The sequence below is a fragment of the Tyto alba genome, unplaced genomic scaffold, assembly GCF_018691265.1.
Source record: "Tyto alba isolate M040663 unplaced genomic scaffold, T.alba_DEE_v4.0 Super-Scaffold_6, whole genome shotgun sequence".
Lineage (NCBI taxonomy): Eukaryota > Metazoa > Chordata > Aves > Strigiformes > Tytonidae > Tyto > Tyto alba.
Window position 1 is genome coordinate 22641964 of NW_024881327.1, and position 18256 is coordinate 22660219.

General features: G+C 36.0%; 1 protein-coding gene across 13 annotated transcripts in view; it reads right to left on the minus strand.

Moving 5' to 3' along the window:
* The window catches only part of PCM1 (pericentriolar material 1), a 45939-nt gene that overhangs the window by 10980 nt on the left and 16703 nt on the right, over positions 1–18256 (minus strand). For 7 of the 13 annotated variants that reach the window (XM_042807766.1, XM_042807771.1, XM_042807768.1 and 4 more), the window contains 20 exons: positions 17947–18104; positions 17524–17738; positions 15791–15945; positions 15580–15709; positions 14732–14866; positions 13042–13232; positions 12304–12501; positions 11143–11365; positions 10860–11005; positions 9351–9541; positions 7965–8148; positions 6951–7309; positions 6309–6467; positions 5457–5513; positions 4067–4239; positions 3857–3982; positions 3145–3265; positions 2693–2830; positions 2309–2442; positions 499–633 (listed from right to left, as the gene is read on the minus strand). In XM_042807766.1, the coding sequence (XP_042663700.1) occupies positions 499–633; positions 2309–2442; positions 2693–2830; positions 3145–3265; positions 3857–3982; positions 4067–4239; positions 5457–5513; positions 6309–6467; positions 6951–7309; positions 7965–8148; positions 9351–9541; positions 10860–11005; positions 11143–11365; positions 12304–12501; positions 13042–13232; positions 14732–14866; positions 15580–15709; positions 15791–15945; positions 17524–17738; positions 17947–18104 (3328 nt within the window). The remainder of the gene's footprint in view (positions 1–498; positions 634–2308; positions 2443–2692; positions 2831–3144; positions 3266–3856; positions 3983–4066; positions 4240–5456; positions 5514–6308; positions 6468–6950; positions 7310–7964; positions 8149–9350; positions 9542–10859; positions 11006–11142; positions 11366–12303; positions 12502–13041; positions 13233–14731; positions 14867–15579; positions 15710–15790; positions 15946–17523; positions 17739–17946; positions 18105–18256) is intronic. The other 6 variants (XM_042807774.1, XM_042807769.1, XM_042807767.1 and 3 more) reach the window with 2 other exon arrangements.

Genomic DNA, 18256 nt, shown 5'->3' on the forward strand with positions numbered 1-18256 from the left:
TAATTGTTAAATTTTTGAAACAGGCTTTCAAACTTCAAAGACTAAATATTTGTCACAGTAGTAATAACTCAAAATTAGTTATGTGTATAATAGCACTTCTTAAAAAAATATGGTTTAGTGTCTTAAACAGATTTTAAGTAGAATCTCTAGTCATATAACAGAACTTAGCAAGTTAACAGTTAAAAAAAGAAGACAGACAAGAACAGCCCATTGATTTCCATAAATTTACACAAAATGTCCACAAAGAGCATCACCAGAGCTCTCCTAAGACAGCCACGGGCAGGTAATAAACCTCTATCTGGCAGTGATGGAAAAGATCAGGGCACAGTGAAGCTTTCATTTTAGGAAACAAGGTAATACCTCATTGCTGTATCAAAGTTGAAGAACAGCAGCTATGCTACTGAAATTGTAAAATATAATTTCAGGGAAACTGATTTATCTGTTGCTCATTATCCAAGTTGTAACAATGTTGCAAAACAACAGTGAAAAACTACTAACCTGAAGTATACTGCCAAGCTGCTTATGAAAGAACTTCACAAATTCTTTACTTTCATCATTTTGTTGTGTAAGAGTCAAGACCATACGTCTTACTGATGTCAGTAACTGAGAAGAGCATACTTCATCCATGTGTTCCTAAACAAGTGTCACAGAATGAGTTTAGTTACCACTTAAAAAAATTACCCATCAACTCAAAGACTGAAATTAATTTATAAAACAATCACCTGTCCACTGAAGGAACAGCATTCCATGAACAGGTCCTAACCCATCTCACAAAAAAACCTAACTGGAAAACAGTTATGGCAGATACCATGCTTCATTAATGACTGACTGGCCATGACACAGCTTTATCTCACTTTTCTAGTACAGTGCATGCCACCTTTTAACATTTGGACAAATGTTCATATATTATGGTTGTGTACTCAGCGTATTAAAATTTATATTAAGATATCTACTGTTGTAAGCTTCCTTAAAACTGCAAACAAAATGAAGTCTTGAGGCACTGAGACTGCAGCACATCAACAATATACACAGTTTTAAAACCTAGTATCAACCAAGTGCTTTATTAAACAAACATAAGCTTATATATACTGCACATACTACAAAAGAAATCAGGGAGATGACTTGAGCATCTTATAACTCAATCTTCTCTGTTCTTTAACCTTGCGAAGAATGAACTGTGACTATTTCTCATACTTTAAAGAAGTATGTTTCTCCTCTGTATTCACAAAATCAGAATGGTTTGGGTTGGAAGGGACCTTAAAGATCATCAGGTTCCAACCCCCCTGCCATGGGCAGGGACACCTTCCACCAGACCAGGTTGCTCAAAGCCCCGTCCAGCCTGGCCTTGAACCCTGCCAGGGAGGGGGCAGCCACAGCTGCTCTGGGCACCCTGTGCCAGTGTCTCACCACCCTCACAGTGAAGAATTTCTTCCTCACATCTAATCTAAATTTTCCCTCTTTCAGTTTAGAACCATCACCCTTCATCTTATTCCTAAACTACCTAATAAAGAGTCCCCACCTTTCCTGTAGACCCCTGTACTTCTTAAGGGCCACCACAAGGTCTCCCCAGAGCCTTCTCTTCTCCAGGCTGAACAACCCCAACTCTCTCAGCCTGTCCTCACAGGGGAGGTGCTCCAGCCCCTGATCATCTTTGTGGCCTCCTCTGGACCTGCTCAAGCAGGTCCATGTCCTCCTTGTGTTGGGGGCCCCAGAGCTGGACACAGCACTGCAGGTGGGGTCTCACAAGAAAGTGGAGTAGAAGGGGAGAATCCCCTCCCCTGACCTGTTGGCCACACTTCTCTTTACAAGTAGTAGCTTACAAGCCCTCAATGACTTTAAAGGAATTTGTAAACAGGACAAAATGATTAACAAAAAAAAAAAAAAAATAAAATCAACAACTTGCAGAGCTATTCTTCAAAAATATCTCCAGTTACATTGTATGTAACAGATTTAATTAAAATTATCTCAGTTCTCTTTGCTATAAGCACAAAAGTACGTTCTCTCAAACATTCCTATTTGACCTGGTCAGCTCCTAACAAAGATATCTCTGTTCTTCATGTTAAGTCCATCAGCCCTATGCAATCTAGAAACTTTACCATTTCTTTCTCCTATTCAAAACTCTACAGAACCTTTCTGTTGGAGTATTCAACTCTTACTTCATCCTCAGCAAGGTCTGCAACTTAACACATATTTATTGGCAGCTGTTGCTAAGATGCAAGTTATCAATTTTAAATAATGATCATCTAGGCAATTATGCAGGTCCTTTTCCTATTCTTCTAATTCACACAATCTTGAAAAGAACTCTTACCTTCAGAAAAGGAATGACCTCTTTCATAATTGCTTTAATCTGCCGGTCAAGCTGCTGAGTATCTATACGAGGACATGGAACAGCAGAAACTTCACTTGAGTGTGGCAAAGGAAGACATTCACTGGTATTTGAACCTCATTAAAAAAAAAAAAAAAAAGCACAATTAATTATTCAACATTACTATTAAAGAAATACCAATCTCAAACCCATGTATTTTCCTTTTTAAAAACAAATCATATTTACTCAAGTATGTAAAGATCCTTTGAAACTTCTCTAAGTTTTCAATATAAGTGAAGAGGAAAGCAATTCAACCAATTAAATGATTCTTGATAGTTAGAATAATTATTTTCTAAAACTAAGCAAAGTATGTATATATGTGCATACCTTCTAATTTAGCAGCAGAAGCACCCTGAAAATTACTAGAGCAGACCTCAGAGTCAAGGGTACTTTCACCTCCAATTTTCATACGCTCATATTCCCTCATCCTAGCCAAAGCTTGATCTAAGTGAATCACTGTGTTGCCTATATTTAGAATAAAAACACCTTTTAATCTAAATAAAAAGTTTTCAATTGATAGACAAGTAAACAATGATAAAAACGAATTCAAAGCCACAAGTTCTGAAATCTACATATAACTGTAGTTGAGATACAATATTTCATTACACTTTGGTCAACTCAAAGTGTTTCACAAGTGGACAATTTCTTTAAGAGTTGTTTTACAAAACATGTGATCACACACTAAAAATCGAAGAATAGCATCCTATTTAAGCATAGACAATTTCAGGCACTTTAGATGGGAGGGAGTAACATAACCTTGTAAATCACAACATTCTTACCAAGGTCATCAGTGGCAAATGGTTCAAAATTTGAAGATGTAGACATAGTACTCCCATTGTCTGCATCATTTTGTTCACAATCTTGACATGCTTCTGTAGAAAAGTTCTTGCCAAAAGTTTCCTAAAAAACACCCAATGCCTGAATACAAAGGAGAAATGCACCATCCTCTGACAGATGCATCAAGAAGCCAGTAATTCTTTTCAGCCACATGCTGTGGTATCAAGACTTGTCACCAGGCTGACTGACTAGGGAACAACCTTATTTTCAGGCTATAAATCCATCAGGTGATTCTACCATGTTTGTTCCAAATACTTCAACGATAAAACAGGTAAGAAACTGTAGAGAGGCATCAGTGATTCCTTAAACACAAGGAAGCAGATATTTTGGGGGAATCTTATCATCAGTACTTGCTCTAACCTTACTTGCAAGAGCATTTTGGCTCTGGAATATCAGTTTCCGATTTATGCCTCTCTCCATGTTCTATTCCTTCCCGACACATCACTCATTTGCAGCATCAAAAATCCTACCATATTTAATCAATTTTGCATTAAGATTCTCTTGCTGTTCTTTATTTACAGAAGTATGTATAAGTTGATACTAATTTTTAGAAAAGCAGTCACTGGTATGAGCATTTCAGTATACAAGCGTGCATGTGAACTGAAAAGATAGGAGAAGTTGACAGTAAACTAGCTTCTGAACTTGAAAACTTACATCATCTGTCGAAGCAAGGCTTTCACTGGGAGTGAGTTCAGAATTTGATGCCATCCATGTTGCAGAATTCAGTGATTTTGTGCACTTCACTTTGTCGTTCTCAGATAAATGCCTGGTCACTATATCCTGGAAAAGATAATAAATCTATACTATAAAAAAGGATCTAAGATTTGTTTGATTCAGACACAAGATCAAAAATTTTGCGCATACCTGTAAAGCATACAGAGCCCTTTGCCTCAGGTAATCTGTATTTAGCAGCTGAAGCTCATGGAAAAGTTCAATAAGAAAGTGGGGACGAGACTCGTTTTGAGAAATAAGAGTTGCCACTTCAGAATAAATTGTGTCTCGCAAAGCTTCGAACATAGAAAGATCACTACCAGTTTCTGTAGAAAAAAGAGAACTCGTTAAGTCCTTGATAAGCATCCAGTTAAAAGACAACTGCCTATTAGGTATGTCAGTTACAGGTACACAAATAATATCTCAATCATTGTAGACTGTCTTATATAGCTGCTTTCGTAAAGCTTACTCATTTCCTGAAGGGCAACAAAGATTTAAACATTCTGAAATCCTACTTTATGCAATCCTTTATATAAGAAATTAAATACAAAGCATTCATAATTTTCTTTACAGTTCTGAATACCTTTAGTAAGTATTCTATCTTTAAAGAGAATATTGCACACACCACAAAGTTGCTTCCACAATAGGTACTCGACACTGAAAATGGCGTTTTAAGATATTTCAAATGAGATAGCAAAAGGTCTCAAGTTTATACAATACCAGTAGTCCACGCTTTTGCAACATAAGTAATAACATTAAGAAAGCTCTAAACTGAATTCAAGAAAACCACTCCCTCCCACACAAGCGTAAATCCTACATCCTCATACATGCCTAGTATCACTTCTAAGGCTCACATAAAACCTCTTACCCTTAAGCCCTATTATAATATATGTATGAGAAGACAATGCCTTCCCTACTTTTCAAAGGAATGGGAAACTTATTAAGGATTATTCTTGCATCGCAACAGTTACATTATTACATACATATTTTGGCAAGTGTTGAATGGGAAAAAAAGTTAAATTTAGAAAACTCAGTTTAGTTTAACAGATGCGTAATTGTTAGTATTCAAGTTAATGAAGTTATTAGCAATACAGTAAATGTTACTGTGCAATTTGATTAATCTGCAAACAGTTTACCAGTGCTTTTAAGGAGAGCGGCAAGCTTTTTCAACTTTTAATAAGCCACCAGAAATCACTTAGCCCTTCTCACATCAATAAATTATAATAGTGGCTTTTAAATATACTAAAAATGCCCACTGAAATTAGTTTTTTGTTGTAGCAGCTACCTGTGTATTTTCTATTTGCAATTGTGATTAACCAAGAAAATGATAAAGACATTCTCCACAGTTATAATTCAAAGTAGTTTGTATCACTGAATTTCATGCAAAATTACAACTAACTTCTCTTGCCTTGTTTACAGAGAAAGTGCTTCAATAGTACTAATTCTGAACATCTGCTAAACAATCTGAGTTACAGGACCAAAGCTAAGAGAAAAAAAAAAAAAGTAATAGGACATTGTTGAAGCTAAGCAGTGAATGCATTACCTGGCGCTTCAATGCATGCATTTCTGTTAGACTGCTGCAGAATTCTCCTAGCATGCGCTGTAGAAAAGTGGGGATAGACAGTGATAAACACAAAAATGTGCACCAGAAATAAAGACAGGGTCTATACAGAACAGCAGAAGGAAGACTGCTTAGTCATCCAAACCACATCAAAGCTGCTTATTGTGAGAACTTGACTGGTAAAGGTGTATTACATATACCAATAAACAGCTCTTAGCGTGGACACAGCTACACTGACAAAGCTGTACATCGTGCTACAATGACTAAAGTTTCTGCATCTTTCAAACAAAGATACTGGCAGAACCTAGAAAGACACAGAAGAGAATATTTTTATGATCTAGATGCAAGAAAAGCAGTGCAGATGGCAAAAATGTAAGGGTTTATATGATGTTGTAAGACTGAATTTGAATGATATTTGATAGAGCTCCTTTAAGCATGAATAGAAAAAAAACATGTATGCAGTACAGGATGCAGTTTAAATGATAAATAAAGTTTCAGCTGCTGTGCAGCTGCTTTCCACAAAAGCACCAACAAATGGGGGAGGTTTCTGGTTGGTTAAGTTTTTGTTTGTTTTACAGTAACAGGTTTCTTTCTAAATTATTTTAATGGAGCACATAATCTACAGAAAAGACCCAAACCCAATCAATACCCAGCTTTTTACGCACTTTTAGGTTCACAGCATCCTTAGAAATTAAAAATCAAAATCCACATGCTGAATATACAGTATTGTCGTCTTGTCATAATACACTGCTTTTAAATAATATACTAGCAACTCAGTATGGAGGTCCTTTACTCAGAGAAGTTCACAAATTACTGGCGTTCAGAAAAGAATACCTGAAGACATTTCTGTAGATCGACTGTATTTAATTATTTTTTCCAGTTGTTCCCGATTCCTTTTGCTGAACACCTTTGCATGAACCACCTCTTCAGAGTGTCTGCTTTTATTGCTCTTGCAGGGTTCACACACACTGGAAGCACTTGCACTTTCATAACCTAATGGGAGGGAATGAAAAGCGGCAAATAAAAACATTAGCTTACAAAATGTTTTATTATTCGTAAAATGTTGTTTGAGAGCAAAGATGCAAAACACCAGCAACGTTTCCTAGTCCAAGATTCTCCTCCGTCCACTAAAGCCACAGAGCAGCACTAAATCCTCAGTGACTCCAACAGTATTATCCGTGCTAGTACTGTCCCTCTTCTCAGTCAGTATTTTACTGAAGCACATCTTTCAGCAAGTCATCCACTTTGAACATGGAGGGATAATGTCAAGTAAGATGCTCCTGGTGGCTTATTCCAAATCTTAGCGTATCTGCATCCACTATCTACTTACATAGCTTTGTAAAATTATTTCATATTTCAATAACTTATTTTCATTATTATAGGTACCAACATTTATGGAGAGTAAATTCTCTAGAATGTAATGATTATAATCCAAGTTGAGTTTGCCATGGTATCTACGAGTACTTTACAACCTACCAATATTTTTAGTTCTGCCTTTTAGCTGAGAAGAACTCTTCCTCTTATTCTTCGATTTGGGTGTTTTATCTTTTGATGCCAAGCTTGCTTGCGCTGATGCTTTTCTAGATTTAAATGTCTTTGTCACAGTAGTTGGGTCTACTGGATCAGGCATGCTACTAAAACTCTCCAAAGACTCTTCATCAAACTCTCTTCTCCTGCTCATATCAGACTGATTTTTATGACCAGAAGCAATGTTTTGTACTGAAACTGCAAAACCTGCTTTCAGCTGAGACTGATCATCTTTTTTCAATTCCTGGCTATCATTAAGCCAAGCTGATCTTTTTTCCATTTCCTCTTCAGATTGTCTATGACTCCTTCTGTCAGAAAGAAACACACACCATAATATATCATAACCTAGTCTCTCAGACGGAAACAGCATGTATTACCAGGCAAATAGCGCTATCCATAAAGCAAGGTATCTGCCCTAGTTACTTATTAACTGAACACTGAAAAACCCCCAAAAAACTAGTGAGAACCCTTCCAAAAAGGAAGACATCTGAAGAAATTCACATTTATCATCGATTTCAACCCGAATATACTTGCACAGCTATTACTGTGCTCAAATTGTACTATAGGACAAAAAATTTCTTAAAACAACATTCACTACAATCTACTATAGCACAAAAAATAAGCATTCACCGAAATTATATCCTCTAGTTATCCAAACAGCTGTTTCAAAAATCATGGAAATGAAATCTTCCTCCACTTACAAAAGATATCACAAAACCACTGCAACACTATATTTGACCTTAAAATATTAATGAAATGATCCATTAGTTAATACACAGAAAAAAGTTTTAAAATTACTGAAAAAAGGTAAAAATATTAAACTGAGAAACTGCAACTGCTCATCTTGTAATTCTATTACAATAAATTCCCTAAAAGAATGATGAATTCCCACAAGCCCCAGAAAAAGAAGGAGAGAGGGAAAAAAAAATTATTAAAGGAGAGTTGCACTCTGACATAAAATACCTTTGTTTTTCGGCTCCATTAGAGGAACTGCTTTCAAAAGGTTTGGGGAATGCCATATACTCAGTTTTCCCAGAAGCATTATGATCTAAAGTATGTTGTTGCTCCTGCTGCTCACTGCTGTGTGGCGAAATATTGTGTGCAAAATCTCCAAATCCAGAAGGGAACACTGGATTATAGTTAATACCTACAAAGTAAACAAGAGAGTCAGAAGATACTACCTCATTTATCTGTGTGGTAAATGTCAAATTCAAGACATATTGTGTGGCAACATAAAATTATGAAGCAAAAAATACAGTGGGTAAGAAACACTGTTTTCATCCTGAAAGTACTGCAAGAATCAGCATTTGTCTTAAATGCAGGTTTCCAACTTTACTGGATACTACACGTGCCACTACAATCCCATCAGTGGAGAGTCAAAGGTACTTCAAGAAACACCAATAAAGAGCTCCTACAAGTGAAGGTAAAAATGACATCAGTTCCAAAAAAGGCAGAGTTCTGTCTGCATGAAGACTTTTATCAATACTTCAACCACTATCAAATTGACAAAAAAATCCAATGGTACAAGTATTCTTAGGGCCAAAGAAGTCATAAGTTCATAATACTTATTTGAACTTCAGAATCTTTACAGTAGTGACAAATTGAACATAACTGTTCTTCTGTGCAGATTCCATATAATTTAAAATATATTCTTAAACAGCAAACAGACTTTAGAATCAGAAAGCTACAGTCTAGGTCTATGCCTATTTCCTGGCTTGCTGAAAAGGCTGAAATAAAACAGCTTTATCAACTTTTAATGATACAATAAAATACATATACTCTTTTCCATTTCAAATTCAACAGTAAAAGTAGTGTTGCTAATCTCATTACCAAACCAAGTCAACAAGTCAACAGTATCCAAGTCAACAGTTACTCTATAGGAACAAAAATTAGTAACACGCTCCATTTACAGGCATGTAAAACAAAAATAAGTGCCGGAAGTTCTAAGAAAAATAAATAATTATCAAGTGCCTCCTTAAAATTAGAGGGTGCGCTTGGAGAGCTATTAAATGATTGTTGAAGGTATGTAAAAGCTTCAGAAGTTGCTTTTCACATATTGGATGAAGAACACTAAAAATGTTAGCTTTATGGAGTAGGTATCAACTATAACCAACTTCTTATTAGGAAAGCCTTGCTTTTCATACTGAAGTCAAAATATACAATAGTTCAGAAATAAACGTTAACAAACTTCTGCTAGGATAATATGGACTCACGCAAGTACTGTTTAAGACCATTTCCATATAAAGGAAAAGTCACAGTTTTAGCAAGTCTACACTAAGATTTCAGTTAAATGAGAAAACAAAAATTCTTGAAATTTATATTACTTTTCACACCCGTAGTAATACTCACCTGGAGCAAAGGAAGAAAAATTAGTAAATCCTGGTACATTAAACAGGTTTGCAGGTTGTGGAGGAAAGCTGAATGGACAGAAAACAGGAGATGGAGGTGGTGGTGCACTGCTGCCTCTCTCCTTTCTTGATGGCTTCTCTTGACACTGTTCTTCTTGATGGTGCATAAGATCATTTAACATTTGTTTCAACCTTGAAAACAAGGAAAAATAAGGACTTTGGGAAAAAAAAGAATGCTAAGGGAAACCTGTAAATTTATACTCAAGTAATCTGAGATTCGTGTTATTTCACCTGCCCCATAAAACGCATGTAAAGGACTGCTCCGTTTAGCTAGTGAAAAATAACTCTCAAGAAAAAAACAACCTGTATTTAATCCTGAGTGTCAGACAGGAACAGTTTTAAAACCAACTGCTCTGTACTAGTAGTCATGTTTATAGTAGTTAAATATCCTTGCAAATACAACAAAAAATTGCCTAGATCCTAAAAAAAAAAAAAAAGGCAGGAAACTGAAAAGGAAACTTAAAAAGAAACATCCAAAGATACAAAATATTTGAAGAAGCAGCATTAAAAGTACTTTAAAATGTTATATAGGAGGCCATTATATACCATGTATCAAATACAAAACAGAGATGAAGAGCTTGAACTTTTATGCAATAAATTAAAATTACTATTACATCTTTTTTTAAGAAGATCATTGTTCAGAATGTAAAAGTAGTACATCCAAATGAAGCATAAGTAAGCATAAATTCTTACTGACAACACTAAGAAAGGATGAAAAGCTTTTCCACCATCTTTCCATAACCATTAGAATTCAGAATCTTGCCAGGTAGTCTAGCGAAGACTACAGACATAAAAGTATATTCAAGGAAAACAAGCCTACACCAAAAAAAGACAAAAGAGCTTAGGGAAGACTTCATCACCATGTTCCAGTATTTAAAGGGTGGCTACAAAGAAGGTGGAGGCTCCCTTTTTACAAGGAGTCACATGGAACAGCCGAGGGATAATGGGTGCAAGTTACTCCTGGGGAGATTCCAACTGGACGCAAGAGGAAAATTTTTCACAATGAGAACAATCAGCCATTGGAACAACCTCCTCAGGGAAGGGGTGGATTCCTCAACACTGGACACTTTGAAGGTTCTGCTGGACAGAGTGCTGGGTTGTCTTGTTTAGACCATGCTTTTGCCAAGAAAGTTTGGACCAGATGATCCAACCCTTGAGGTCCTTTCCAAGCTGGTATTCTATTATTCTACGAAAGAAAGCTATCACAACAGATTTTTGGAGGAGATGCCAACTTTTGATTCTCTTCACTAATGATTACTCAAAAAGAACCACAGGCACTAAAGCAGTGGTAAAAAAAAACAGAAGTGCTGTATACAATTTCAAAAGCTTGCAATCAACTCAGAAGTTCACTACTCTCATTTAACCTGTAATCTTTTATTCACACAACCATGCTCTCTGTGACTGAAGCATTTCAAATTTCAGAGTCAAACACCAATACAAGCCAACAAACCTTTGGATGTTATTCTGCTGCCAAGTTAGTTGAGTGTAACACTGGTTTAATTGATGCATAATAAGATGTACTTGTGAAGATGCAACATTATTGGGCATCATACTGTAAGGGCCTGTAAGCAAAGTTTGTAGAAGACAAGAGAGTGTCTGTGGAAAGAAAATACATGACAGTGACCAAATTACCAAAACTGGAAGTTATTGCTGGAAAGATTTAGAGGAAACGAACAAAAAAACCCAAACACAGACAAAGAACGAACAGCAAAATAACCGCTCTTCATATTTACCTGCTGATCCTGCATCAAAGTCTGACAAATGCTGACACTAAATTCATGCTGTTTCTTCAACTGATTGATCTGCTCTTGCCATTGTTCCTTTTCTTCCACATATGAGAGTTCAGACATCCACCGAAGGTTTTCCTGACGTCGCATACTTATGTTTTGCTGTTGCCTGGCCTTGGACAGTGGCCGATAATTCCCATCTGCTGAAAGAGGACGGCAATTTTTCCACCTGGGTGGGGAAAAAAAAGAACGAGGACAAAAGCTGACATTTTAATCAACTTATTCTAAGGATATTTCTATTATTCCAATTATGTTTCAGCTGTATGTTAACAACTCACTTGGCACAGGCCATTTCACTGTACTAACTAATCACCCCTGCGATTTTGCCAAGCCAGCATTCTCCTAAACAAATGGGAAATAACAGCCACCCAACGGATGACCACGGTCAAAAAGCAATTGCTAAGGATGTTTCTGGATCTTATTACTGTCCAGCACTGATACATAATATGTACTCAGATGAAAACAGAGGCTACCAACACAAGACATTAGGAATTAAGAGGCCCAGCTCCTGACTAGAAGACCACTACCTACTAATTTTGGTATCAAAACCAGAGGAAATCAACTGAAGAGATATTAATTACTTTTAACATGGTATTTTCATTTAGCCATGCAAAGCTTATTAAGGAAATCAATCAGGTAAGCAAGAGATAAAAATATTCACATTAACTTAAAAAATCTAGTAAGAAATAGTTTTCAAAGCTGCAGAAGCCAACAATTTGAAAGCAAAAATGTCAGAGTTTGTTTAATTCTTTGAATTACTTTTTTTGAAGAGACTGATCAGTATCACATTTCACACTACACTAAATTTCATACAGGTTAACTTTTAAGCTGATTACAAAATCATGGGAATATAAGGAGCTGCTGCAGCACAAGAGCTCAATGGCAGACATTTAATATGACTGAAAACAGAAGAAATAATCAAATTAGTTATACACACTGCAGCTACAGACACTCAGACAATAAAGTGCCACTACACACAGCTCCTTAGCAAGCAGAAAAATATTTCACTTTGCTGTAAAAGGTTGCCTTGTAGTTAATGCAATGCTTCTTCACCCCTTCCAAATATACTCTGTGACAAGCATCAGATCAACAAGTAATGCCACTAACCTATCCTTGTTTTCTTTAATAAAACATGCATTTTCTGGTATGTTGTTATTGGGATAAACAGAGAAACTGTCATTCAAACTTGATGCATCTCCTTCCTCTTCTTCTGCCTGACCAATTCCATCAGAGAGATAACCGTCTTCATCTCCATTCTCCTCCTCTAGTGCACACTGGGTAGAACCTCCCCAGGTAGCCATTGTCCTAGTGAACATTGGAGATTAAAAACAAATTTTAAAAAGGGAGTTTGGGACTGGAAGAGCACTTTTAGAATTTATGATAAATTACTAAAACAATCTGTTGACAATTACAACTCCAGCTAATCACGCTGCACCAAAACTCATTTGAGCATTATCTCACCAATGCAAAATGAAACTAGTATTCTTCTGATACTGGGACAGTTAAATACAATTACTTACTGGTTTGGAAAATTATTACTTTATTATTGTTCTAAATGGTGTAGAGATGAAGAAAAATTACTCTGAGCGTTTGGCATTTTCCACATACTCTCCCCTCTCCTTAGATAATTTTTTCACCATTTATGGAGCAGGGGAGACTAAATATGCTGGGAACACACACAAAACTGGCACGTTGTCAACTAACAATCACTTTAGAAGTCAACAAATGAATTTACTGCTTTATCATCACATTCGGTGCTCAGATGAAAACAGCAAACTGCCCCAAGACTGACACCGTGCTAAACAACAGAAGCACCCACTATCACAGAGTGACTCATGCTCTTACTTTTCAGTCCTGCTCTGCTGTGGAGTACGCTGAGCTTCTGATCCTTCACTTTTAACAGATGCAGCAACAGTAGATATTGTTTCCGCGAGCTCTCTCCTCCTCTGATGTTCAGCCATTAAAGCTTCAAGTTGCTTTCTTCTCTGTCGCAATTCTTCTCTTAAAATCTCATGTCTTCTCATCTCAGACCATAACTATTTGCAGTAAAATGGAAGACATCAAAATGTAAACAAAAGAAATACCATCTAAACTAGGGCACATTAGAATTTCACTACTTGATACTACACTGATATGCCTTTGTTCATGCATTGGTATTACGCTGTAACTGAAGCCACACAACAGAAAGCTGCAAAACATATTCTGTATTTACTATTTATCTCAAATACTGCAACATCTAAGAAGGCAACTAAACATTACAGGACAGAATTTAAGAAAAACAGTGCCTGTTTCACTCAACACTGTTTTTATCACATAATTTATGCATTATTAGTTAGCTCTTTAAGTAGCATGACAGAATATTACCCTCTGGAGCAATCTGAAAATTGTGCCAAGTAATTCTATAACAAAGTAGAGGATACAACCAAAAGGTTTTCTGCAACCTGTAGAAACTTCACGTTGCAGTGTGTTTGAATAAGATTTAAGGAAGCCACGATTTACAAATAATAACATATAAAGGGAAAGGTACAGGTACAAACAGGCTTTTATCTACATTAGATACAGTGGAAGCATAAAAGACAAGGTATTTTTAGAAACATGTAAACAGCATAACATAATAGTATAACATACAAAACCAACTGTGTAAGTGAACTAGACTGGCAAGCGCAGACTGAAGAGACAGGCAAGTGAAAATGTACTCAAGCCAGAAAGCAATCGAACTAGTTGGTGGTGGTGGAGCTAAGACATTTTCCAACAAAAATCCATACTTATTTTGATAATTACTAGCCCAACCTGTTCACAGACTGTCAGCAATTGCATCAGCACATCCATTTTAGAGATAGATTCTTTTTAGCAGGAAGAATTCAGACCTTTCATTTAGTGGGAAGAGACAAGTTGCCCTATAATGCTTATTTGCAATATGCCAAAGTTCTGAAAATCTCTTCTTGAGGAAGGAGAATTTGGGTTTTAATGACTACAGGCATTGCCCAATCAGCCTCACCTAGACTGTTAAAGTTACAAGAATGCTGATGCAACTCACACAGAAAGTCTATTGAAAAAGGTATTTTTCAGATATTTGTTTCTGATATCTAGTCTAGCCAGAAAACACCTTTTTATCACATATCCCTCCACCACTACAAATGCTGCCATAATTTTCAGAAGGACTAAGTAATATCCAGATCATTATTTGAGACATGAATTTTGAGTGAAAAGAGGAAGGAACACGCGTAGGACATAAATTACACTTCCAATACTGCCATCACTTTCTTCATGGATGACTTGCCGGTGGTACACACTATCCAATGTTCATAGTATGAATTCAAAATTCATTCAACATCCACATTAATATCTGGCAACAACTGCTATATCTGGGGAAAGATCTCTTGCCAGTTCAGGTCAATATTTACTTATTTCCAGAAATGAAACAAATGGCTACTACTTCGCTCCCCATACAAGTACTTAAAAATGTGTCCAAGTTACCTAGAACATTTTTCATTTTTAAACTTTTTAAAGTCACAGAATATCAAGTATGAAATACCTCATTGCCTACTGGTACAGATTCATCAAACTCAAGTAAAGGCTTGCCAGCTGTGTTACACTCATTCATGGCTGGAGTGGAGGTTGCTGGTGAACTCTGCCTATTTGCTGGGCAGTTGCCCAGGCCAGCAGACAACTGAAAGAGATAGCAAAATGGCAAAATAGAGTAGAATAGCCTTCTGAAACTTGCCTGCTGCTAAAACCCAACACAGTTCAGGCTTTATGAGACAGGCTAATTAGTATTCAGTGAAAAGGGATTTTCAAATCAAGGCTAAATACTTTTATCAGAACTTAGCCAGGGTTCAAAAAAACCCCTTATGTAATATAGTACTACATAATGCTGTAGATGCACAGTATTGATAATTTACTGCTCACTTCATAGAAAAAAGTTCATCTTCAAAGTGTATGAGAAACAGTATAGCACCGTGCATGTAAATCTGAATACAACCAAGTGTTGATCATAGTTACAAGACATAGTATTATTTCAAAATACCAGACCATGCAAATGACTCCTAAGAGGATTGAAGATGCAGTGACTAAGCAGGTACAGACAGATAAATTTCAAGCTAAAAATAAGACAGAAGGTTCTCTGTCTTTGAAGACTTTATATCAAGGCTTTTGAGGACAAACTACAGTGAAATTAGAGCTTGATATAGAAATCACTGAGCAAGAACCTACAGTGGAATGCGATAACCAGAGACCTTCTCTAAGCTTAGAAGTCCAGCTGCTTACAGTATTCAAGCATTATGAATTTTAAGTTTTTTCAAATTTTTGAAAAAATGGTGTGAAAGGTATTTTATGCTTCACTGGTCAACAGCTTAAGAAAGTGAAGAAATGCATTCTACCTACTTGAAGGTCAGGACAAGCTTTCTGTAACACTTGGATTTTTTCTTGAATTTCAATCAGTTTTCTTCTTTCTTCTTGTAACTGCTTAAGCTCCTGTTGCTGCTGCTGAAGTTTAGCTTCATAAAACTTCTCTCTGTGCAAATAAGTTATCCACATATTACTTGACAAGAAGTTGCCTGAAGCATGATTCTACTATCCTTTGACAAAGATATACCTTGCTTTTTCATTTAGTCCTACATCTTTTTGCAACTTGTTGGTACTAGCTCTGACATTGTTCGGTTGTTGCTTTACCTCTTCCATCTCACCCAAAAACAAGTCACCAATATTAGATGCGTTCACAATTGTTGCTTGAGGTTCTGGATCATCATCCTGGAAGGACATCAGAAAGGCAGTTAGACTATTTTAAAGTCGATACACAACATGTAACAAGTTTAGTTTTGAAAAATTGATTTGACAAACTAAACAGTCTAAATAGCTTTATCATTAGTTCAGATCATAAATGAAGAATTCATCATCTTCATGGCATCACAACTTTAATATAAATTAAGTTAATGAGACAGTTTAAAGTTATAAAGCTCACACTACTGAAAATCCCACTACAAATGTAAGATAACTTGCCTCATGATGGAAGCATAAACCACTTGAATTGTATTTTATGCCTGTGACTGAGTAAATAGAAACATACAGGCATGTCAAGAAACAAAGCGGGAGGCAAAAAGAGGAATAAGAAGGAGACTGAGATGAACTAGACTGCTGAATCACTGTAGTCACAAAGTAAAATATTACTATTAACAGCTTAAAATAAAAACAGAACTCCTTTTGAAAGTTAAATACTTTAGAAACAGTCTACCACATGGTTCTCTTCCACTTCTGTTCTCATAATTTTTGTATTTTCAGTTTTCAGTTTAGATCAAAAAATATTACAGCTGTAGCCATCACTTCCTTTGTTTTCCAATATGATCATTTTGAATACAGAGCCTGCTTAACAGGAGAGATCATGAGCGACCAGTCGGCTACGCAGACCTACAGTACCACTACCAAGTACACGCAGATACCAGCCTTGTAAATACAAAGGAAAGAGTGAAGACGTGACATTAATTAGGTTATTTAAGGAAGCTACTGTATCATCTCTAATTATGATTTATACCACTGTACAGTTATCATCACTATAGTGATGATATAAAACAAGACTGATCCAGATGCTGAGAATTTTTTGATAGCATTATGGTCTTGACATAACAACATAGTGTTTATACTGCTGCTATTGTAAAACGTATGTTTTAACTGAGTTTGATTTATTACATAGAGCTTTTACATTTCTGATACATCTATGTGTATTCAGTATGCAGACAATACATTAAAAGGTGCTCAAATGTGTATGTTCTGTAGGAACATGAGATACACGAAAATATGTTTTTTAATAAACATCACTAAATTAGTATATGAAGTATTCTAAATTAAAAACACTTTAAATTCATAGCTGGCCCTCAAGATTCCCAAAAAGCACCCCCAAACCAAAATAGCCCAACTTGAGCACATTGCAATCAAAACCAAGTAATTTTTCTCACTGATTGAACGATGTTGCAAAAACTAGGATTCAAAAACTAGAACTGATTAATACTCATTATAAGCTTAAAAATGTAGATCAATATTATTGAAAAAAAAAAGTATTGGATTTCATGGTTCCTATTTTGTAATCAAGTGCTAAATTTAAGCATTAAGGCCATTCTTTTGTTAGGTTAGCAATGTGCAAGAAAACTCCCGATTTGAATTTCAGAAGTACCACCCCTGACTTCAGAAAAATCAAACAGTATTTCTTCTTCCAAGACTAAAAACGAGAATTTGAAATGTTACATTAAGCAGAATGGTTTTCCCTACTAAAAGTTACACATAACATGAAATAATGAATGCTACATTTCTGTGCACAGATTTATATTTATAAAATACCTGCACCATAGCAGCAAGGTTTTGTAACTGTCTAAGTTTCTGTTTTGCAGCTATAAGCCTATTGATCTTCTGCTCAAACTCAGCATCTCCAGCAGCATCACCCAGGCTGCTTCTGTGACTAGACATGGAATCTTCACTAACTCTATCTTCTTCCACTTCATCATCTTCACCTTGGGGTAGGCCGATGTCTTTGTCACCCTCCCTATTATGACAGTCTGGAGGCAGGGAGAGGAGACAAAATAGTAGCAATGACATTACTGAACTTCTGAAGTTCACTGCATTTACTGGACATCAGAAAAATATCAGCTTAATGATTACACTCTTGAACCTTTTGCTCATCAAACAAGTTTCACTCAAATTCTGTGTGGCTATCAGAATTATGTGCACTAAGACTTAAAATTATTAGAAGATTTTAGAACATACCTAGAGTAGAAGACATTTTTAGAGTCCTTATATTAGCAGCAGATCGGTTATTTATTTCACAGTCGGTATTAAGATGTCTTCCATCTCTGTTATTAGTTCCACACTGTACATTTGAGTTGCTATTTATTTCACTCCAGCTACTGATTCCTTGAGGGTTTCTAGGGTAAAATATATTTTTCATGTTAAGAACTGATATAGATGAAATTTTACTTCAGCCATTTTATTAACTGACTTTTATAGGAACGTGTCCTGACCCTTTTTAAAAAAATCAACCCCATATAAAATCAGTTCAGACATTTGGAATTTCTCA